General features: G+C 37.3%; 1 protein-coding gene across 1 annotated transcript in view; it reads left to right on the top strand.

The window, feature by feature from the left end:
• Positions 1 to 24,239, top strand: part of ZNF215 (zinc finger protein 215) — a 29,928-nt gene extending 5,689 nt beyond the window's left edge. Inside the window, exons 2-5 of the mRNA XM_027073250.2 lie at positions 3,757 to 4,325; positions 12,073 to 12,158; positions 13,545 to 13,677; positions 22,764 to 24,239. Coding sequence (XP_026929051.1) covers positions 3,926 to 4,325; positions 12,073 to 12,158; positions 13,545 to 13,677; positions 22,764 to 23,671 — 1,527 coding nt within the window. The 5' untranslated portion in view covers positions 3,757 to 3,925 and the 3' untranslated portion in view covers positions 23,672 to 24,239. The remainder of the gene's footprint in view (positions 1 to 3,756; positions 4,326 to 12,072; positions 12,159 to 13,544; positions 13,678 to 22,763) is intronic.
• Positions 24,240 to 24,608: the final 369 nt, after the last annotated feature.

Below are 24,608 nucleotides of genomic sequence, written 5' to 3'. Positions count from 1 at the left end.
CACCAACAATGTACAAGGGTTTCCTTTTCTTCACATCCTCAGTAACACTTGGTATGTCTTCTCTTTTTGGAAATAATCCTTCAAAATGTGTGGGGTGATACTTCAGTGTGCTTTTGATTTGCATTTACCTGATGATTAATGCTGCTGAGCATTTTTCATGTATCTGCTGGCCATCTGTATGTCTTCTTTGGAAAAATGTTTAAGTGTCTTCTCTGGAAAAATATTCAAATCTTCTGCCTATTTTCAAGTCTAATTTTCTTTTGTTATAAAGTTGTATGAATTCCTGATATACTTTGGATATTAATCTCTTACCAGATAAATGATTTGCAATGTCTGCAAATCAGTCAGTGTGATACATCACATTGAGAAAATGAATAATAAAAATCATATGATTTCAGTGGATGCAGAAAAAGCATTTGACAAAATTCAACATCCATTTATGATAAAAACTCTCAACAAAATGGGTATCGAGTGTTTATTATTATCTTCCAAGAAGTGGATGAGAGTTCTTTTAATCACTGTAATTCAGATAGATATTATTATATCCATGTTACAATTGAGAAAATTCAGGTTTTGGTTAACTAATTTGCTTAATTTAATACGTGTAGTTACTAGTACAGCTGCTATTTAACCTCCTGTCAGTATGACTCCAAAGTATGTACTCTTTGTCACTATATATTTTCTATAGCAGGGATTTCTTTACCTTGGAATTAGTGACCTTTTAGGCTGGATAATTCTTTGTTATTGAGCACCATCTTACGCATTGTAGGATGTTCAGCAGGATCCCTGGGCTTCTCTGACCCGATGCCAGTAAGAGCCCCCAGTTGTGATAACCAAAACTGTCTCCAGAATTGTCAGATTTCCCCTGGTACCAAATTGCCCCTGAAAACCACTGGCTTAGAGGTATATAGTAAAAAATGAACCCTGACATGGAGGAGGGCACTTGTTGGGATGAGCACTGGGTGTTGTATGGAAACCAATTTGACAATAAATTATATTTAAAAAAAATGAACCCTGAAAGTTCAATTGCATTCAGACTGGGAGAATTGTAAATCAGGTAGAAAGCTGTATCTGAACTTCCCTGAATGTGATGATTCTCATAATGGGGGAAGTTCTTTGGGGAACCCTGAGTGCTGTGCTCATAGAGTTGTTACAAAAGACTCTGGCTCTTGTGGGAAGGCTTTAAGTCAATGTGCTTTCTGCACAACCTATGTAGATCTCTTGACTTGAGCTATACTCTGTGAGGACTCCCACTGAAGAACAATGCCAGTTACTCGGCTAGCAAGCTGTGTTTTCTGTCCAGAGACCTTCTGAACAACTAGTGCCAAATACGGCCCATGGTAGTCATGTGAGTCTAAATGTTTAGCTGAGCCTATTACTTCCCTGGTGGACATTGCAGACTGGCCGATAATGAGTCCTAACAAGTGAAAACTTCTAATCATTTTAGTCTGGGAATGCACTCTTTTTTTAATTGAAGTAAAATTGGCCTACAATGTTGTATTAGTTTCAGGTGGATAACATTGATTCCACAGTTCCATATAGTACTTAAAATGCTCACTACAATAAGTGTAGTCACTGTTTGTCACCATACATTATTACAATATTATTGCCTATATTCCCTGTGCTGTACTTTTCATCTCCGTGACTTATTTATTTCAAAATGGAAGTTTGTACTTCCTAATCCCCTTTATTTTGCTGATCCCCACCCCCCCCCCCACCACCCACCTCCACTCTGGCAACCACCAGGTCTCTATATTTAAGAGTCTGTTTGATTTGTTTATTTGTTCATTTGTTTTGGTTTTTAGATTCCACATATAAGTGAAGTCATAAGGAATTCATTTTTGTTTGACTTATTTCACTTAGCATAATACCCTCTAGATCCATCCATGTTGTTGCAAATAGCAAAATCACCTCCTTTTATGGCTAAGTAATATTCCATTTATATATATGTGTATATACATATATAGACACATACACACATATGTACACACACACACTACATCTTCTTTATCCATTCATCTATGGATGGACGCTTGGGTTGCTTCCATATCTTGGCTATTGTAAATAATTCGGTAAACATAGGGGTGCATATATCTTTTCAAATTAGTGTTTTCATTTTCTTTGGCTAAATACCCAGTAGTGAAATTACTGGATCATATGGTATTTCTATTTTTAATTTTTTGAGGAACCTCCTTACTGTTTTCCACAGTGATTGCACCAATTGACATTCCCACCAGCAGTGCATAACGTTCCCTTTTCTCTACATTCATACCAACACTTGTTATTTCTTGTTTTTTTGATATTAGCCATTTTCTGCCAGGTGTGAAATGATACCCCCTTGTGGTTTTAATTTGCATTTCCTGATGAGCATCTTTTCATGTACCTGTTGGCCATCTGTGTATCTTTTCTGGGAAAATGTCTGTTTAGGTTCTCTGCCTATTTTTTAATTGAATTATTTGTGTGTTTGTGTGTATATGTGTATGTTGAATTGTATAATTTCTTTATATATTTTGGATATTAACCCTTTATCAGTGATGTCATTTTCAAATATGTTCTCTCATTCAGTAGGTTGCTTTTTTATTTTATTGATGGTTTCCTTTACTGTACAAAAGCTTTTTTATTTTGTTATAGTCCCAGTAGCTTATTTTTGTTTTTGTTTCTCTTGCCTAAGGAGACATATTCATAAATACATTGCTAACGCTGATGTCCAAAAGATTAACTACATATGTTTCTTTTGGGAGTTTTATGGCTTCAGGTCTCATATTTAGATCTTTAATCCATGTTGAGTTTATTTTTTTATATGATGTAAGAAAGTTGTCCAGTTTCATTCTTTTGCATGTAGCTGTCTAGTTTTCCAACACCACTTATTGAAAAGACTATCCTTTCCCCATTGTGTATTCTTGCCTGCTTTCTCATAGGTGAATTGAACATAGAGGTGTAGATTTGTTCCTTGGCTCTCTATCCATTGATCTGTGTGTCTGTATTTGTATCATTGGAATGTACTTTTTGATTTACCCCCAACAATGAATGACTCCTATTTATTCTCCTTTTTTTTAAATTAATTAATTTTTTTTTTGAAAGATTGAGAGAGAGCAGGAGTGGGGGAGGGGCAGAGAGAAGGAGACACAGAATCTGAAGTAGGCTCTGGGCTTTGAGCTGTCAGCACGGAGCCTGATGTGGGGCTCGAACCCACAAACCATGAGATCATGACCTGAGCCGAAGTCGGACTCTTAACCAACTGAGCCACCCAGGCGCCCCTATTCTCTTATTTTTTAAATAATTGTTTCTTAAGTTCTAGTGGTGTGTTCTGTTCTACTCATTTTATATAACCTTACTGATATTTATTGAGAATTTAGAAAGAGATTTTTTAGGCTTTTCTAGTATAAAGCCTTAATAATCTAAATATCCTTCTGAATATTTGTTTTGCTTAATTTTAAAGCAAAAATGTGTTGTCACCTGATACAGGAGAAACCTAATTGCAATTAAATTGTGAAGTTTTTTTTTTTTTTTTTTAAAGGACTATCTCATTTATCACTTTTTGTGTGATGTCTGTGTTTATGTTCTTTTTGGTGGGTGATTGGGAAGGGACAGTATATTTTCTCGTTATAAGAAAGAAACAAGAATGGAAGTATAATCCATAATATTTATCTTATTGGACAATTTTAAGAATATTACTTGTATTTTATCTTTTGGCAATATGCTAAAACATGTTCGTTAAATATAGGTCATATTGGTATCTTTTTTTCATTTCCTCAGGTACCAGAATGTTGGCTTTGTATCTGAAGCTCCTGGAACTTTTCTCTTATTGAGATAGAACTTGGTTCAAAACATTGCATATATATAGTACACATGTGCTTCACCCAAGAATTATTAGAATCCTCTAGTAAAACAAATTGGAACTCTAGTGGGAGTTCTGTCTGGGAAGATGCAGCCTCTGAACAAGTTGATGGCTATGTCAAAACCTCAAAGCCTGACTCTACATGAACAAAGTGAGGCCCTGAAAGCACATGTGTCTTGGCAGCAGGAATCCATCCCAGTCATGGAAACATGTGACTCTGAGGCCTCTCGTCAAAAGTTCAGACATTTCCAGTATTTGGATGTGTCTGGGCCTCATGAAGCCCTGTGCCAACTCTGGAAGCTCTGTCTTCAGTGGCTGAAACCAGAAGTTCATACAAAGCAACAGATCCTAGAGCTGTTGGTGCTGGAACAATTTCTGACAATTCTCCCTGAAGACATTAGGACTTGGGTGAATTTACAACATCCAAAGAACAGCAAGGAAGTGGTGACCCTCATAGAGGATGTGATTGGAATGCTTAAAGATGAAGGTAAGAATGTAAAGAGTTGGTGGTAGAATAGTTGACCCTTACTTGGAATCTAAAAAAAAAAGGAAAATTAGCTCATAGATACAGAGAACAGATTGGTGATTGCCAGAGGTGGGGTATGGGCCAAGTGGGTGGAGGGTCACAAGGTATAAAATATAACTCCCAAGTACAAAATAAATAAGTCATGGGGATATAATGTACAGCATAGTGACTATAGTTGATAATACTGTATTGCATATTTGGAAGTTGTTAAGAGATTAGATCTTAAGAGTTCTCATTATAAGAAAAAAAAATTTATATATGGTGACTGATGTTAACCTGACTTCTTATGATCATTTTGCGATATATATAATTGAATCATGATGTTGTATACCTGAAGCTAATACAATTGACCCTTGAACAACATGGGTTTGAACTGTGTGGGTCCAATTATACATGGATTTTTTTTTAATAAATACAGACAGTATTGTAAATGTATTTTTCTTATGATTTTTTGAACATTTTTTTCTCTAGCTTACTTTATTATAAGAATACAGAATGTAATACATTCATAAAATATGCATTACAGTGCTTATTGTTATGGCTCTGTCAGTGGTAAGCTGTTAGTAGTTAAAATTTGGGAGAATTAAAAGTTATACACAGATTTCCAACTGCTCAGGAGGTTGGTGCCTGTGTTGTTCAAGGGTCAACTGTATGACATTATGTGTCAATTATACCTCAATTAAAAAGAAAAAAAAAAATGAACCTTAAAAAGAAAAGTAATGGAGTCTTTCCATTTGAAAAGAAATTCCTTTTTTCTGAAGCTAGAGGGTATCAAGGGCCAGATCATGAAGGACTTTATCAGGAGGCATGGATTTTATTCTGTAGGAAATAGAAAGCTTTCTGGCCTGCTTACCTGGCTTTTAGAGAATGAGATCTCACAGATTGGGTAGGGAAATCGATTCGATTTGCCTTTTAAAATATTTTGATATCCAGGCGCCTGGGTGGCTCAGTTGTTTAAGCATCCAGCTCTTGATTTCGGCTCAGGTTATGATCTCACTGTTTGTGGGATCAAGCTCGGCGTCAGGCTTCACATTGAGAGTATAGAGCCTGCTTGGAATTTCCTCTCTCTCTCTCTCTCTCAAAATAAATAAACTTAAAAATTTTGATATCAGTATTGAGGGAGTGGTTGGCAGACTATGGCCCAAAGGCCAATATTTTTGGAGGTAGTTTTTTTGGAACACAGCCACGCCCACTTATTTACATTTTGGCCACAGTTGTTTTCATACTATGACCAGGGTTGATTAGGTATAGCAGAGAAACTATTGCCTGCAAAACCCAAAATATTTACTATCTGGCTCTTTAAACAAGATGTTGATAAACTTTTTCTGTAAAGGACATGAGGGCTCTGAAAACTGGAAAATCTGTTAAGATAGATGAAGTGTTAAAGAATGAGGGAGCATTGAGGGGCACCTGGGTGGCTCAGTTGGTTAAGCGTCTGACTTCGGCTCAGGTCATGACCTCATGGTTCGTGAGTTCGAGCCCCTCATCAGGCTCTGTGCTGACAGCTCGGGGCCTGGATCCTGCTTCAGATTCTGTGTCTCCCTCACTCTGTGCCCCTCCCTCACTCACGCTCTTTCTCTCTCAAAAATAAATAAACATTAAAAAAAAAAAAAGAAAAGAATGAGGGAGCATTGGGAAAACAGGAGTTTGAACCTAAAGGAATTATGGGCTGAATATAAGGGGTGAATGAGATAAGATTTGATGTAAATGTCCGTGCTCAGCCTTACATGAATGGAGCATAAGTAGCAGATTTTATGGGAGGGGATTTATACAGTAATTATGTGGCATGTTGAATTTGAGGTCTCTATGGGCCATACACAATGAATAAACTAATACATAGTTAACAGTGTGGCTTTGGTGTTCAGAAAGAGAAGATTTGGAAACTTACAGGTATGAATTGAAGTAGGAGAAATACATTTCCTTGGGGAACATCAATATTTAATAGTTACCATAGATCTAACTACCCATTACAGGAATACAAAGGAGAGGGGAACATTTTAAATTATACCATGGGAATGCCATTAGTAAAATCTAAACTCTGAGAAACTACAAGGCAATCTAGTTTCTAGTACAAAATAATTTTAAGGGAGAAGTAGGGGTATGGAAGAGGGATTTAGAAATTAAAAGAAATGTAAAAGATGTATAACCAGTCATATGAATGTGTGGACCTTATAAGTCATGAGGTAATTGATTAGATATTTGATAAAGAATTATTGAGTGGGGACAGTGATGATATCATTATTGTTGGTATCCAGTAGTCCTTATTTGAAAAAGAAATAACGGATTAAACAGAAGAAGAAAAGCCAGGTAAGCAGGCTAGAAAACAGTAATCTAGGACATCAGAGAACCAGGAAATATTAGTATCTTGAGCTAAGAAAGGAGAAATCTTCAGGAAGTGAGTGTTAATAATGGTGCAGCAAAAAAGTCCTATTAAGATGAGTTTTGAGGGGCACCTGGGTGGCTCAGTCAGTTGAGCGTCTGACTTCAGCTCAGATCATGATCTCACAGCTCGTGAGTTTGAGCCCCGCGTCAGGCTCTGTGCTGACAGCTCAGAGCCTGGAGCCTACTTCATATTCTGGGTCTCTCTCCTCTGCCCCTCTGCCACTCATGCTGTCTCTCTCTGTCCCTCAAAAATAAAAATAAACATTAAAAAAAATTTTTTAAGTGAGTGTTGAAAGTAATTTACTGAAATTGTTGATTATGAAGTTATTGTTAAGCTTTAGAACAGTTTCAGAGAAGGAGTTGAGGTGGTACTTATTTGTAGTTAGTTTTATTAGTTTTCTACTACTGCCATAACAAATGACCACAAACTTAGTGACTTAAAACAATGCGAATGTATTATCCTATAGGTCTATAGATGAGTAGTCTAATAACATGGGTCTCCCTGGGTTAAAATCAAGGCATTGGTAGGACTGCATTCCTTTCTGGGCCTCGTGATTTTCTACCCCCATCTTGAAAGCTGTCAGTGGAGAGTCCTGTCCCTTTTTTTATTTTTAATTTTTTTAAATATTTATTTTTGAGACAGAGTGTGCATAAGCAAGGGAGGGTCAGAGAGAAAGGGAGGCAGAGAATCCAAAGCAGGCTTCACACTGTCAGCACAAAGCCCAACACAGGGCTCAAACGCACGAACCGCAAAACCATGACCCAGGCTGAAGTCAGATGCTCAACAGACGGAGCCACTTAGGCTCCCCTGAGCCATGTCCTTTCCACCTGCCTTCTCTTACCCTCCATTCTGTTGTCACAGTACGTGCACTTGCTTGATTATGCATGTTTGCACTCTCTCCCATTTTCACTGACCATAGCTGGGAAACCTTCTCTTCTCTGTTTTTTAGGATTCATGTGATTAGATTATGATCACCCAAATAATCCAGGATGATTCCTCATCTCAGGGTCCTTAACTTTGATCATATCTGCTGAGTCCCTTTTGCCAGTGTATTCAAGGATTAAGGATGTAGGTATCTCTGGCGTCTGTTATTCTCCCTATCACATGCCCCCCCCACCCCCACCAAAAAAAAAAAAAAAAAAAAAAGAATGGATGGATGAGGTATGAATGTCAGAATGACTATAGGCAATTCTTTCTTTTTAAATCTTTTTTAATGTTCATTTATTTTTGAGAGAGAGAGAGACAGAGCATGAGTATGGAAGGGGCAGAGAGAGACAGAGACACAGAATCCAAAGCAGGCTCAAGGGTTTCAGCACAGAGCCCAATTTAGGGCTTGAACTCACAAACCACAAGATCGTGACCTGAGCCGGTCAATTGCTCAACCAACTGAGCCACCCAGGTGCCCCTAGAAAATTCTTGAAGTTTAATTGAGAAGGAAAGGAGAGGTTGCTGGGTAATAGAGGACTGAGAAAGGTTTTTAGTTTCTGTCTTGGCTCTCTGAAGAAGCCACCCAATTGCCCTTATTTTATTGCCCTTATTTTATCTGACTCAGAACTGTCCGGGGCTGAGGTGGCCACCTAGGGGTCATTTGTCAAAGCATTTAATGGGAAAGCTGGGGTATGAGATGCTTTGGGGAATAAAGGATTTGAAAAGTTTCTGTGTATCCCTAGAGATTTAGAAGGCTGGGCACATGATCAGAAACACCTGATATGGCCTTAACTCTCACCTCTGACTGGCCTTCAGGCTTTGCATAAGCAGGAACTAAAGGTGAAGGTAAAGTTGAAAAAAATTATCTGGCTAAGTGGTGAAGGCATGCCTCAACACATGCAGCACATCTGCAAAGACTAGGAAATGGGTTTTTGTTTGGTTTGGTTCCAGGTATTTAAGGAAATCTATGTGGAATCACTAGCTGACCACTAAGCTAAGGGAACAGACTTAAGTGGGCACACACAACAAAGAATATAGACTTTACAAATCAGTTCAAAAACGTAATTAAGTGAGCAAGAACTGCAACAATCAGGCCCCCAAATATATGAAGCAAAAACTGACAGAAAGGAAGGGAGAGAGAGATCAAGAATACTAGTTGGAGACTTTAGCACCCCACTTTCATTAGTGGATAGAACAACTAGAAAAAAGACAAAAAAGGAAATAGAAGACTTGAACAATGCTATAAACTAAAGTAGCACTCTACCCAATAGTGGCAGTATGTACATTCTTCTCAAGTCCACATGGAACATTCTCCAAGATAGACCACATGTTAGGCCAAAACAAGTCACAATTAATAGAAACATTTAAATCCTACAAAGTATCTTTTCTGACCACAGTAGGATGGAATTAGAAATCAATAACAGAAGGATATCTGGAAAATTCACAAGTATGTAGAAATTAAAATAAGAAAGATTAAAAAGAGATAAATGAACTAGAGAACAGAAAAACGATAGAACCAATGAAACCATAAGTGGGTCATTTGAAAAGAATAGCAAAATTGACAAAGGCTTAGCTACACAAGAAAAGTATGAAGAATGAGATAACTAAAATCAGGAATAAAAGTAGGCACATCTCCACTGACCTTGCATAAATCAAAAGGATTATAAGAGAATACTATGAACAATTATATACCAAAAAATTAATTTAGATTAAGTAGAAAAATTCCAAAAACACACAAACTGCCAAAACTGATTCAAGAAGAAATAGAAAATCTGAACTCCTCTTTAACAACAGAAAAGATAGAATCAGTAATCAAAAAAATTTCAACAAAACCCAAGGACTAGATGGCTTCACTGGTGAATTCTATCAAAAATTTAAGGAATTAACACCAATCTTTCTCACACTTAAAAAAAAATTTTTTTTAATGTTTGTTTATTTTTGAGACAGAGACTGAGTGCAAGTGGGGGCGGGGCAGAGAGAGAGAGAGAGAGACAGAGAGACAGACAGAGAGAGGGGGAGAGAGAGAATGAATCTGAAGCAGGCTCCAGGCTCTGACCTGTCAGCACAGAACCCGTTTCTCACACTTTTTAAAAAAATAGGGGAGGAAGGAATATTTCCTACCTTATTCTATGATGAGTTTAACTTGATGCCAAAGACAGACAAAGCTATCACAAAACTAGCAAAACAAACCCAGCATCATATTAAGAAGATTATACACCATGACCAAGTGGTATTTATCCCAGGAATATAGGATGGTTCAACATATGAAAATCAACATTATACACCATACAGAATTAAGGGGAAGCAATTGCACTATTAAGTATTTATCCAAAGGATATAAAAATGCTGATTCGAAGGTGCACATGCAGCCCAATGTTTATAGCAGCACAATCAGCAATAGACAAATGGAAAGAGCTCAAATGTCCATGGACTGATGAATGGCTAAAGAAGAGGTGGTATATGTATTGTGTGTATATATTTATATACATATATATTTATACATTACTTCTATAAATACATACATACACACACCTATATACACAATACAGTATTACTTGGCTATCAAAAAGAATGAAATCTTGCCATTTGCAATGATGTGAATGGAAATAGAGTGTATTGTGCTAAGTGAAATAAGTCAGAGAAAGACAAATACCATATAATGTCACTCAGGGAATTTAAGAAACAAAACAGATGAACATAAGGGAAGGGAAGGAAAACAAGGTAAAAACAGAGGGAGGTAAACCATAAGAGATCTTAACTATAGAGAACAAACCGAGAGCTGCTGGAGGGGCAGTGGGTGGAGGGATGGGCTAAATGGGTGATGGGCATTAAGGAGGGCACTTGCGATGAGCACTGGGTGTTATATGTAACTGATGAATCTTTAAATTCTGAAACAACAACAAAAAAAAACAATAGAATTAAGAGGAAAACTCACAAGATCATCTCGACACAGAAAAAGCATTTGACAAAATCCAATGCCTTTTCATGATAAAAGTATTCAACAGACTCGGAATAGAAGGGAATTCCTTCTACCTGATAAAGGACATCTGTGGAAAACTACAGCAAACATCACACTTAATGGTTAAAGACTTAAAGCTTTGCCCTGGGATAAAAGCAAGACAAGGATGCCCACTCTTGCCAGTTCTTTTCAACATTATACTGGAGGTACTAGCCAGTGCAACTAAACAAGAAAAGGAATAAAAGGCATCCTAATTGGAAAAGAAGTAAAACTATCTTTACTGTCAGTTGATCTGTTCTTATGCAGTTGACCCTTGAACAGCACAGGTTTGAACTGCACGAGTCTACTTATATGTGACTTTTTTTTTTAAGATTTCACAGCTAACGCCATAAGGCATTTATTTACAACTGTCCACACTAGTCTCCACAGGTCAAATGGAAGACAGATAGTTCAGAGGTCACACCTACTATCCTCCAAGTACCCAGAGATGTCTTCAGAGCCTGTCAGCAGCCCTTGGGATCCCCAGGACTGGATTACCTGTCAAATTTTTTCATTAAAAAATAATTTTAGGGGTGCCTGGGTGGCTCAGTCAGTTAAGCAGCTGTTTTTTTATTTTGGCTCAGGTCATGATCTCACAGTTTGTGAAATTAAGCCCTGCATTAGGCTCCACGCTGACAGTACAGATCCTGCTTGGGATTCTCTTTCTCCCTTACTTTCTGCCCCTCCCTGCTCATTCTCTATCTCTCTTAAAAAAGTAAATAAACTTTAAAAAATAAAATACATTTAAAAAATAAAAAATAGGGGCGCCTGGGTGGCGCAGTCGGTTAAGCGTCCGACTTCAGCCAGGTCATGATCTCGCGGTCCGTGAGTTCGAGCCCCGCGTCAGGCTCTGGGCTGATGGCTCGGAGCCTGGAGCCTGTTTCCGATTCTGTGTTTCCCTCTCTCTCTGCCCCTCCCCCGTTCATGCTCTGTCTCTCTCTGTCCCAAAAATAAATAAAAACGTTGAAAAAAAAATTTTTTTAATAAAAATAAAAAAAATAAAAAATAGGGGCACCTGGGTGGCTCAGTTGGTTGAACATCTGACTTTGGCTCAGGTCAGGATCTTGCAGTTCATGGTTCGTGCCCCATGTCGGGCTTTGCGCTGACAGCATAGAGCCTGCTTTGAATTCTACAGTCTCCCTCTCTCTCTGCCCCTCCCCAGCTAGCCCTCAATCTCAAAACAAATGTTAAAAAAATTTTTTTAAATAAAAAAATAAAAAATATAACACCTGAGCTCTTACCTTTAGAGATTCTGATTGCTTATAGTGCCTGATGTCATTATTTTTCCAAAGTTTTAAAAATGATTTTTATGAATAGCATGTTAAAACTACTACTGTAAATCAATAAATGTTTCTCCGGGGGAAATCTGTCTCCATAATGTTTTCCTTCATCTTCCTCAGAGACACCCTGCAAGGATTCTGTCCCGCTCCAGAAGGGGAGCATCAAGGAGAAAATGGAAGCTGACTCACTGACTAGCAATTCCCAGGTGAATTAGAATTCTGCTCTCTACTGAAATGACCTGCATTTTCTTTTTGGTTTTTGAACTTTTGCCAAACATAGGTCCATCTAAGGACATAAGACTATTACTTCTTCCATAGGACATTGGATCTATTTTATTTCCGTTGGTGATACACTCTTCGGAAAATATTGAATCTTTGTATTTTTCTGTGCATGTGTTCCCTCAGGATTGTAGATGATAATTTAAACCAGAGAAATAGAGCCTACCCATAGAATGTTTAGAATTGAAAGTGAAGGGAGCCAAGGGCAGAATGCTGAGTAATGTCATTTAATAGTCAGGAGCAGAAGAAACCTCAAACGATGCTGAAATGAAAGAACCAGAGTGGTAGAGAAAAACCAAGAAGATATGATGTCAGTGAAAGCCAAGGATGAGAAAATTTCAAGGATAAATCCTTTAAAATTTCGGGAAAATTCAGCTTGAGTAGTGCCCGTTCACTTACCATCACGGAGGTACCAGGCATGGGAATAGAAACCAGGTTGCAGAGGGTTGAGGAAAGAAGGTGAGGAAGTAGGCAAAACTAACCTAGATAATTTACTCACAAGGTCCTCTGATATCTTAGAGACATCTGGCTTTGAGGTAGAGGAAGGGAAAAGATTTGTGTATCTCATTGTGATTAAATGTGCCCGTCATGACAAGGTTGCGAATGCTGGAGAGGGAAATGCAGCAGTTGATGGTGTGAAGGCCCTTGTAACAAATATTGACACAGTGCCTAACATGCCACTTGTCCAAGGACTGGTTATGTGATGGTAAACGAAAGGAGATCCCTGCCTTTGCAGAAATGACGGTAGAGGTAGACAGGCAAACACAAATAAGATAATTGCAGATAGTAATAATTACAAAGAAAAGAAAGAAGCATAATGCAGTAGACACTGACTAGGAGGGTGGCTACTTTGGGTAATCAGGAAAGGGCTGGGCTGGGAGACCTGAATGGTAAGGAGTTAGCAGGCTATATTTCTTGAGAGGAAATGCCCTAACTTTTCTGCTAGCAGAGCCTCCGTCTTCATTACAATTCCTGTCAGTCTATCTGAAACTCTTTCTTTCTCTTCTGAATTCCTTTTATGTCAAGTATTTTTACTCTTTAGTAATTTTTTGTTCCATAGTTATTCCAACTGTCTTTTTCTCCTCAACCAAAATGAAAGTTAATTTCAGGTTAAAACTGCTCTTGATTTTCCTTTTGCAAGTACCAAGTTGATAGGCCTCTAATATAACCTGTTTGTCAAAACTTAGAACCCCAAACATTTTCATCAATTTCTTACATATTCTAGGCACCTACACTATTCTTTCCAAATTCATTTCTTCTCTAGTAATATTTTTGGGGCTGACCTTTGATTAAAAAGAAACTTAATATTTTAGGAACCAATATCATTCAAAGATGTGATTGTGGAATTCAGCAAGGAAGAGTGGGGACAACTGGACCCTGCTGTAAAGAACCTGTACAGGGACGTGATGCTGGAGAACTATAGGAACCTGAATTCATTGCATCAAGGTGACTTCTATGTGTTTACCTATGCTGCCCATCAGTAGTTTCTTTATCTGCTGCTAAAAAGCTATAGGACTACTACAGTAGGTAGGGACACTTGGGTTTGGGTTCAGGTTTCCTAATGTCCTATGGGCATAATAGGAGATTTTCCTGCTGTATCTGAGGGAGAGTCTTTTCTAATATAGAGCTAGAAATACACAAGTCTGTGGTGACCCCTGGCCTTATCTTTCAGCAGCTCTTAGACTACTACATAGGGATGGAATTCTCTTCCCTATAAAATGTCTGAAGTGTCATGTTTGTTTGTTTGTTTGTTGTTTTTTCATGTTCCCCATGAAAAGAACATGTATTTTCCAAACCAGTTGAGCTCTCTGAGTTGGAAAGGACAGAAGATGGATAATAGAGCAAGAAATCCCAAACACATCTTTTTTTGGTGAGAACCAGGCAGATATGAGGCATTTGTAAGAATCTTCTGTTTGTTAAACACACAGTGAGGTTAACAGCCTTTGAGTTAAGAGTTGGGGAGGTGATGATAAAACAGCAGAAGCTTTGAAGGAAAAAAGTCATCATTGCTTTTCATTCACAGATTCGATTTCTTAAGTGGGTAATTGGAGGAATGTTGCAGGTGAGGAACGCAGACACTTAAAGCTCTGTGGCCTGGAGCAACCCATCTGCCAGTTTCCTCATCTGTAACACTGAGTTAATAACAGTATTTATCTCCACGTTCCTGTGAGGACTACATGAGTTGATATGTGTGGCACACTTAGAGCAGTGCCTGGAGCATGGGAAGTGCTAGGTAAACAAACATTAGACAACCTAACATTAAGTAGTATTCTTTCAAAGAAAACAAAAAGCTCTGCTTTATGCAAGAGTGACTTTAGTAATCTTCCAGTTTTCCTTCTTTTACTATAGAACTTCTTGTGCCCTTTCTACCTTCATCATGATCTCTTTATTCTTATTAACATTTTATTTGTGGGAGATTATCAATTATTGTGTGCTTATGATAAATTTTAGTATATATAGAGAAGTATGAAGACTAGAACTCACCCATGACCTCATTACCCCAAGCTATGCAATATTAAAATTTTTTTTTTATTTATTAGGCTTTTTTCTTTGCAATGATGTGTCTCTGTGGCTTATGAAGATTTCTTTTTTCCCAAAATGGGATCATCAGGAATATGTTGTTTTCTATTCTGTTCTTCTCACCTAATATGATACCAAGGGCAATTACGTGTTATCACTAGTCTGTGGAAATGGGGCTTCACATGTAATGGTCCATCATATACAAGTATCATAACATATTTAACCATTCCCCCCAGCCATTGGACATTCAGGTTGTTGCCCAGTTTTCAAGCGTGTCTGATAAGTTCCATAGGATATGCCTTATTAGAAGAGAAACTTCAGCATCAAAGGACATGAATATATTTAAAGGTCTTGTTACTTTGTGCCATATTGTCTACAGAAAGGTTATACCAATCATACTCACTAATTATCTATTAGCACCCTAGCACGCTATTGTTTACCTGAAATCTATATTAATTTGATACGCAGATTACTCAATTTCGTCCTTTCTAAGGTAAATTCCCTTGCCCATCCCCCCTGCCATTTTCCTTTGGACCCCATTTCTCCCTGTCTTCTTTCACTTATATTTTCACCATTTCTGCCTCTCATTAGCTAGTCCTCCTATTAGCTTTTTTTTAAATTTATTTTTATGTTTGTTTTTTTTAATTTAAAAAATTTTTATTTTAGAGAGCACATAGGAGTTGGGGAGAGAAAGAATCTTAGGCAGGCTCCATGCTCAGCACAGGGGTAACGTGGATATCTTGGGATATCTCAAGACCTTGGGATTATGACCTGAGGTGAAATCAAGAGTCACATGCTCACCGACTGAGCCACCCAGGCACCCCTCTCCATTTAGCTTTTTAACATTTTTAGGTCATTACTGATTTAAAAAAATTGTTCTTTCAACCTCTCTATCACTCACCTCTTTATAGCCAAACTTCTCAAGATATTTTATACTTTTCTCATTTCCTCACCTTTTAGTCCTTGGTCCATTTCACTTGTCTCTTATTCCAAATATCCATCTGAAACAGTTCTTACTGAGGTCATAGATGACTTTCTTGTAGCTAAATCCAGTGGATATGTTTCATTCTTTGTTTCACTGACTTCTCCAAAGCAAGTGACAGTATTATCTGCTCTTCTTTCTTAAAACACTCGTAGGTTCTTGGAATACTTCTGATTTTCCTCCTCTCTTTCTGGTTATTCTCTCTCTGCCTATTGCAGATTAATCTTTCTCTAGCTCTCTAATAAATTCCAGCGTTTCTCAAGATTTGGTCTCATTTTGTCTTGTTTTCTTACTCTGTATTTTCTTCCTGAGGTTATCACATCCACAACTGCACCTTCACTTACCACACGTGTATAGGTGACTTACAAATTTGTATCCCCAGCCCAGGCTTCTTTTCTGAAGGACATGACATTTCTCTCGGCTGTCGTAAAGATAACTTCAGTTCCATAAAACCAAAGTCATAACTTTTCCTTTCCAATCTTTTTCTATTCCCTGAGTAAACAGCACTGCCATCCATCCTGTTACACAAGTATAGAGTATTATCCTTGACACAACTTCTCCTTCTTTCACCTCTCTAGTACTTGGGTGTGTGTGTGTGTGTGTGTGTGTGTGTGTGTATGTGTGTGTGTGTGTGTGTGTTTATCTTTCTAAATGTCCCTTGAATGTCTCCACTTCTCTCCATACGTAGTGCCACTACTGTAGTCCATGTAGTCCATCATCATCTCTCATCTCATTCTCCTGTTCTTTGCCTAGTTGACTCCTAGTCTTCTCTCAGATCTCAGATAGTTTCACATTTCCTACTAGTTAGTTTTTTCTGTTATATACTCCCATAGCACCATAATCTTCTCTTTTTATCATTTGTCACAATTATATTTTACTTGTATCTGTATAGGTCATTGTCTCCCACATTAGGCTTTATGTTCCTTGAGGGTAGGGACCATGTCCCTTTTTGCCCTACCTTTATATCAAGCTTTTGCACATATATAGGACCAAAGGGGAAAAAAATGGATAGATAGATGTATATTGGATTATGAAAAAGCTGAAAATTATTTTATTTGTTTTGGTCACTTGTGATTCAGCAAATGGTTTTATGTCCATTATCTGTTAAGAATTTAGAGGTTTCTAAGAATATATAATAAAATTTATGTAAATTCTCACTATTGATCATAGTTACGACAAATGAGATCTTGCAGGTTTTTTATTATTTTATTTATGGTGTCTGCCATACATATTTTTAAAATTTATGTTATCACATATCTTTCCCCCAGTGCTTTATATCTGTTAGTTTTATGCATAAGAATTTTTCCATCCCCAAATTAGAAACATATTTCCTGATTTTATTCTGACTTCATCTATTTCATCATTTAAATATAATACTTCAGTCAATCTGGAATTTGCCTCTGTAAATGTCATTTATTTTCCAAAACCGTTAATGGATTATAGTGATTTAAAGGTGGCTACGGAATCTTTGTCGCTCTCTTCATCAAGATGTAGACTTTGTACACCTGAAACAATGTAACATTGTGTGTCACCTATACTTCAGTTAAACCAAAAAAAAAAGAAAATGCAGACTGTTTCTCTTCCGTTTGAATCTCAGCTGGCACTGAGCTATTTAATCAATAAAATGCTGCAGAAGTGACATTGCCAGTTATGGGTCTAGCCTGTAATAGGACTCCACTTCTTTCTCTTGGAAGTTAGCAGCCACTGCTTCAACCTGTTGAATGTTGACCTGAAATATGTAACTAATGAACAAAAAGACCAAAAAACGAGAAATTTAATTAGTAGAAAAGAGGGAAAAAAGGCTATTATTTGTAAATGGTAACTTTCTACCTAGAAATCCAAGAAACTTATTGTCAAAACTACTATATCTGTTAAGAGTTTTATAAGGTGGCTAGATGTAAAATAAAAATATTGGTAATTTTCCTATGTGTTAGAACTAAGTGATTTGAAAATAACAAAATACATGAAAGTTATTTTAAAAATGGAATAATAGAGTTATATGAAAAATGAGTTATAGAAATATGAGGCAAACATCACAAACTTGCTTAGAGAAATACATTTAGGAATTTTGCCATTCAGTAAATGCTACTGGAACAGTTAACTGTTTCAGTTACCTATTGTTTCTAAAAACTTACCTCCAAACTTACTGACTTTAAACAGCAATCATTTTATTAATCCTCACAGTTTTGTGAGTTGACTTAGGAGTTCTCAGGATCTATACGATATTGGCTGAAGATACAGTGTTCTGCTGGGATGGAATGATCAAAATGGCTCATCACATGGCTGGAAGTTGAGGCTGGTTGTCACAGAGAACTTAGCTGGCCCCATGGACCAGAGTACCTCCGTGTGGCCTCTTCTTGAGGCATGGGCTTCTCATAGCATGCCAGCCAGGTTCTGAGAGGGAGTATCCTGAGAGGAATTGGAAATTGTCAGTCTCCTAAAGGCCAGGCCCAGAAGTGGCATAGTATCACTTTTACCACATTCTGTAGGCTAAGCAGTCACAGAAGGAGCCCATTTTCAAGGGGAAGAAAAATTAACTCCATTGCTGTATAGGAGAGTGTAAAAGAATGTGCATCCATTTTTTTTTTTTTGAGGTATAGTTAAAATATGGTGTTATGTTGTAGGTGCATAACATAATGATTCATTCATTCTTTCCATTACTCATCGCTCATCATAATATACTCTTAATCCCCTTAACTGTTTCACCCATTCCCTCACACACCTCCCTTCTGGTAACCATCAGTTCATTATATTTAAGACTCTTTTTTTTGTTGTTGTTTGTTTTTCTTTTTTCCTTTGTTTCTTAAATCCCACATATAAGTGAAATCATAAAGGTATTTGCCTTTCTTTGACTTATTTTACTTACCATGATACCTGTTAGATCCATTCATGTTGTTGCAAATGGCAAGATTTCATTCTTTTTTATAACTGAGTGGTATTCAATTATATATACATACCACATCTTTTTTATCCATTCCTCTATGAATGGACATTTTGGTTGCCTCTATATCTTGGCTATTATCAGTAATCCTGTAGTAAACATAGGGTGCATACATCTTTCTGAATTAGTGCTTTCATTTTCTTAAGCTAAATAACCAGTAGTGGAATTATTGGATCATATGGTATTTCTATTTTTAATTTTTTGAGGAACCTCCATCCTGTTTTCCACAGTGGCTACACCAGCTTGTATTCCCCCAAAATGTGCTCCTTTTTCTCCACATCCTTGCCAACACTGTTATTTTCTGTGTTTCTGATTTTAACCATTCTGCCTGGTGAGAGCTGATGTCTCATTGTGGTTTTGATTTACATTTCTCTGATGATGAGTGACATTGAACATCATTTCATGTGTCTGTTGGCCATCTAATGACTGCTTTGGAAAAATGTCTATTCAGGTTCTCTGTGCATTTTTTTATTGGATTATTTGTTTTTTTGGTGTTGAGTTGTACAAGTTCTTCCATATATATTTGGATACTAACCCTTTATTGAATATACTATTTGAAAATATCTTCTCCCATTCAGTAGGCTATCCTTTAGTTTTGTTGATGGTTTCCCTTACTGTGCAAAAGATTCTTTGGTATAGTCTCAAGAGTTTAATTTTGCTTTTGTTTTCCTTGCCAAAGGAGACCTACCTAGAAAAATGTTGCTACGGCCAATGTAAGAGAAATTACTGCCTATATTTTGTTCTAGGAATTTTATGGTTTCAGGACTCACATTTAGGTCTTTAATCCCTTTTTAAATTTATTTTTGAGAGAGAGGGAGAAAGAGAGAGACAGAGACAGAGTGCAAGTGGGGGAGGGGCAGAGAGAGAGGGAGACACAGAATCTGAAGCAGGCTCCAGGCTCCAAGCTGTCAGCACAGAGCCTGATGCAGGGCTCGAACTCATGAACTGTGAGATCATGACCTGAAGTCAGATGCTTAACTGACTGAGCCACCCAGGCGCCCCTTTAATCCGTTTTTTAGTTTATTTTTGTGTAGAGTAAGAAAATGGTCCAGTTTCATTCTTTTGCATGTAGCTGTCCAGTTTTCCCAGCACCATTTGTTGAAGAGACTGTCTTTTTCCTGTTGGATATTCTTGCCTTCTTTGTTGTAGATTAATCGATCATAAAATCATGGATTTATTTCTGGCTCTGTATTCTGTTCCATTGATCTATATGTCTATTTTTTATGCCAGTACCATTCTGTTTTTATTACTACAGCTTTGTGTAGTATATCTTGAAATCTGAGATTATGATACTCCAGTTTTGTTCTTCTGTTTCAAGATTGATTTGGCTATTCAGGGTCTTTCATGGTTCCATACAAATTTTAGGATTCTCTTTTTTTTTTTTTTTTTTATGAAATTTATTGTCAAATTAGTTTCCATACAACACCCAGTGCTCATCCCAAAAGATGCCCTCTTTAATGCCCATCACCTACCCTCCTCTCCCTCCCACCCCAAATCAACCCTCAGTTCTCAGTTTTTAAGAGTCTCTTATGCTTTGGCTCTCTCTCCCACTCTAACCTCTTGTTTTTCTTTTTTTTCCTTCCCCTCCCCCATGGGTTTCTGTTAAGTTTCTCAGGATCCACATAAGAGTGAAAACATATGGTATCTGTTCTAGTGTTGTGAAAAATGCTATTGATATTTTGATAGGGCTTGCATTACATCTATAAATTGTTTTGTATAATATGGGCATTTTTAACAATATTGGTTCTCCCCGTTCATGAGCATGGAATTTTTGTGTCAACTTCAATTTCTTTCATCAGTGTTTAATAGGTTTCAGGGTACAGGTTTTTCACCCTTTTGGTTAAATTTATTCCTACATATTTTATTTTTAGTGCAGTTGTAAATGGGATTGTTTCCTTAATTTCTCTACTACTTTGTTTTAAGGTATAGAAATGCAGCAGATTTCTGTATATTAATTTTGCATCCAGCAACTGCACTAAATTTATCAGTTCTGGTAGTTTTTTGATAGAGTCTTTAGGGTTTTTTATGTACAGTATCATGTCATCTGCAAATAGAGTTTTACTTCTTATTTACTAGTATGATTGCCTCTTATTTCTCTTTCTTGTCTGATTGCTGCAGCTAGGACTTCCAGTACTATTTTGAATGAAAGTGGTGAGAGTGGACATCCTTGTCTTGTTCCTGACCTTAGGGGAAAGCTTCTAAGTTTTCGCCCTTTGAGTATGATGTTAGCTGTGAGTTTTTTATGAATGTGTAGCCATTTTGATCTATAATCTGTCCTCTGGCCACAAATTATTTTTTTCCCCATTATTAAATATATTTATTCTCTCCTAAGACCTCATTATGGCATCAAGCTTGAAGTCCAGGATCTCACCATCTAAATTAGGTCCAGGTTTGGAAGAGATTCCTCTCTCACTGAAGACCTATAGGTTATCTGCCCACACACCCAGTTTATGCTGGTGAGGCAGAAACAGCGAAACTACAGTTGATACCCTTGTTATATTCCTAGGCTCCACCCCAGGAGATTCTGACTTAATGGTCTAGTTTCCACTGTATTACACAGACATAATTTCTGCTAGAAATTAGACTAAACCAGGCAGAATTAATAGGTATTTGACAAAGTTGGATATATCAGTGGAGCTGCTTTTGAGGTAAACATCATTTCATAAAAAAATAGTACCTCAGGGCAGATTAGATATGAGAGCTAAAGAGCAATGGTTATTCAAGATCTCTTCGTGGACTCTAGTGTAAATATTAGAAGGACAGTGACTCACTAAACAAGTGAGGACATTGAGGGAAGTTCTTTCCACATGAAAGATGAAATTCTCAGGCTCATTTGTTAAGTTGGAAGAGAGCAGTAGGATAGTTGAGTGGCATTGTCTTGGAGATGGATAAAAACAGGGGTCGATAATATATGTGAGACTACCAAGTGGAAGATGTGTTTTGGCTACCAATGAAGTATGGAAGTAAATGCATTGGATAAACCTGAAGTTATATGTGAGAGGATAAAGGGAAGTCAGTGAAATTTAGTTTTTAAAAAGTTGCTAGAATGTAAGTATTTATACAGAAGCTAAGTGAGAAAGCAATTTTGAGAAGGCAAGTGGGACATTATTAAATGAAACAAACTGAAGACAGGTGAAAACAAGAGAATTAAATCTTAACTAGAACAGGTGAAGTTTTGCATTCTAGGAAATACCTAGAGAAATATCATAGCGCTATTAGAATCAGGAGTGATTTTGAGCCCAGAAAAAGGGTGGTTTCTCTACTACCTTTGATTATAGTTTGTTTTTTTTTCCTGCCTTTGTTAAATATGGGGAATAACTGCAGCTTGTATGGAAATAGAGACACTGATTGCAAGTTTGTTTTAGCTGGTTAAGGTGTGGAGCCTGTAAATGTAGATGTGTTTTTTTTTTTAATTTTTTTTTCAACGTTTTTTATTTATTTTTGGGACAGAGAGAGACAGAGCATGAACGGGGGAGGGGCAGAGAGAGAGGGAGACACAGAATCGGAAACAGGCTCCAGGCTCCGAGCCATCAGCCCAGAGCCTGACGCGGGGCTCGAACTCACGGACCGCGAGATAGTGACCTGGCTGAAGTCGGACGCTTAACCGACTGCGCCACCCAGGCGCCCCAATGTAGATGTGTTTTTAAAGATATGATTAAATTGGTGTTTCAGAAGGGTGTATTTATTATTGATGAACAGCATGGGTTAAAAGAGACAAAGACAAGATGCTAGAGAAAGGAAGACTATGTGTAATCCACACAGACTAGTTATGAACCAGTAACAATGCGAACTGTGAAATGCCACCCTATCCCAGTTCATATGCTGATATTTTACCCAAGCTCTATGTATTCTCATTCTCTATGTATACTTGAATAGCTCTTCTCATATTTTATGATCTTCTAACCTCCTTTTTAATACTTTTGTCCCTTTTATTTCTTCTATATTGCTCCTTTTCTAATCTCACCTCACATTTCCATTCTGTATTTAAGACCCATAAAATCTGCATATTTCCTTATGTGGTTTAGCATCCCTTTCCTAATTAAACAATTTCCCTTCTGCTAGCTCATAGAATTTTTAATTTCTTTTTAGACAGAGAGGTAATTTCAGAAAACCAAGATTCAGTTACAAAGGAGAGAATTTCTGAAGAATCATCGTCTCATGGAGAAATTATGAGAAGACTGACCAAAAGTGGACCCCATTCTTCAGATGCTTGGATGAGTGATGATTGGCTATACAGGAACCAGGAACACTGGGACATAAATTTGCCAGAAGAAGCTTTTGTTCACAAGACAGTCTACACTGAGGAGGGAAACTTTGAAGGTAGTGAGAGTAAGAAAAGCTTAGATGTTGAGTCAGTTAATTCAATTTTTGATATACAACAGGGAATTCCTATGAAAAAGGGGTTCTCAAAATGTGATAAGTTTAAAACTAACTTCAAATTTAATTTAGATTCAGTAGGTAAGCAACATTTAGAATATAATAAATGTGGAAATGCCTTGAGCCTGAGTATAGACATTCAGCACCCAGAAAGTCATACCTTAGTGAATTCCTATGAATGCTATCAATGTGGGAAAGCCTTCAGCCGGAGTTCATCTGTCATTCGACATCAGATCATTCACACAGGAGAGAAACCCTATAAATGTAGTGAGTGTGGGAGATTCTTCAACAGACGTACAAATCTTACTAAGCATCAAAAAATTCATACTGAAGCAAAGGTCTGTGAAGGCAATAAATGTGGAAAAGCTTTCAGTGAGAGTAAAAATAGTAATAAAAATTCAAGACTTTATTCTGGAGATAATCCCTACGAATGTGTTAACTGTGGAAAATCCTTCAGCCGGAGCTCCTCCCTTATTCGACATCAAATGATTCATACAGGAGAGAAACCATTCAAATGTAAAGAATGTGAGAAGACCTTCAATAGGAGTTCAAACCTTAAAAAACACCAAAAACTTCATACTCAAGAGAAGGAAGAAACCCACGATTACCTACATCAATGAATTTATACTGGAGGGAATCCTGTGAATGTAGTAAATGCAATAAAACGTTTGTCAGGGATTATTCTTTAATTGATATGACAGAACTATATTAGGGGGAAATATTTTATTGGGCATATATCTGTCTGAGCTTTTCCAGTCTCCCTAAGGAAGCCACAAGGGTATGGAGTTTATATATATCACCATAAAGTCTTTGCCTATCATGATTTTGATATCATGGCCATCATCATTTCTATTTCATAAATGGGACCTATGGCTTCCATATATTCACCTAATTTATTGAAGTAGGGAGGAGCCAAGCAATACCCTTAGAGTTGATATTTAATAAAACTCAAACTTTCAGTCCTTATGAGAAGGTCATGAGAAACCACGAGCTCACAAGAATATAGGAAGACTACTGACGAAGAACTGAACTCTGAATTAATGACAGAGACCACAGTGACAGCAAATTACTCCACCCTTGATAATATCCTTGGCTGTCCTGGTGCTGAGTGGGACCTAGAATTGGTGGAGGGTTATCAACTGCAATGGGAAGTAGAGTAACAAATCTACATGTAGTCTTCAAGTCTGCATTTTTAAAAGTACTCTTTGGGATGCAGCCTAGAGAGACATCCATAGCCTTGGGTCTATCATTTATTCCAAACATTAAGAGGTCAGTAAAGTGTGTTAATGCTCTGTATTAAATAATACTCTGGATACTAGAACTTCCTCTTTCTTCTGTAAGCTACTTCAGGATCCCAAACAGTGTTCAGCCAGGAGGCTTATCTTAATCTGCCTCAAAATGTTCATATTGGAGACATTCCCAGTGAATGAATAGTGGCTTGTAAAACTCCTATCTTATTCAAAAACAGAAAAGGTATACTGGAGTGTGAACACTTATGATGAGTTAAGGTGGAAATTATTCTGTGTTCATTTGTTTTATGGTTTCAGGTCTTCAATC

Source organism: Acinonyx jubatus, chromosome D1 (genome assembly GCF_027475565.1).
Source record: "Acinonyx jubatus isolate Ajub_Pintada_27869175 chromosome D1, VMU_Ajub_asm_v1.0, whole genome shotgun sequence".
NCBI lineage: Eukaryota > Metazoa > Chordata > Mammalia > Carnivora > Felidae > Acinonyx > Acinonyx jubatus.
Note: the sequence above shows the minus strand (reverse complement) of the source record. Positions and strands in the feature narration are given on the sequence as shown.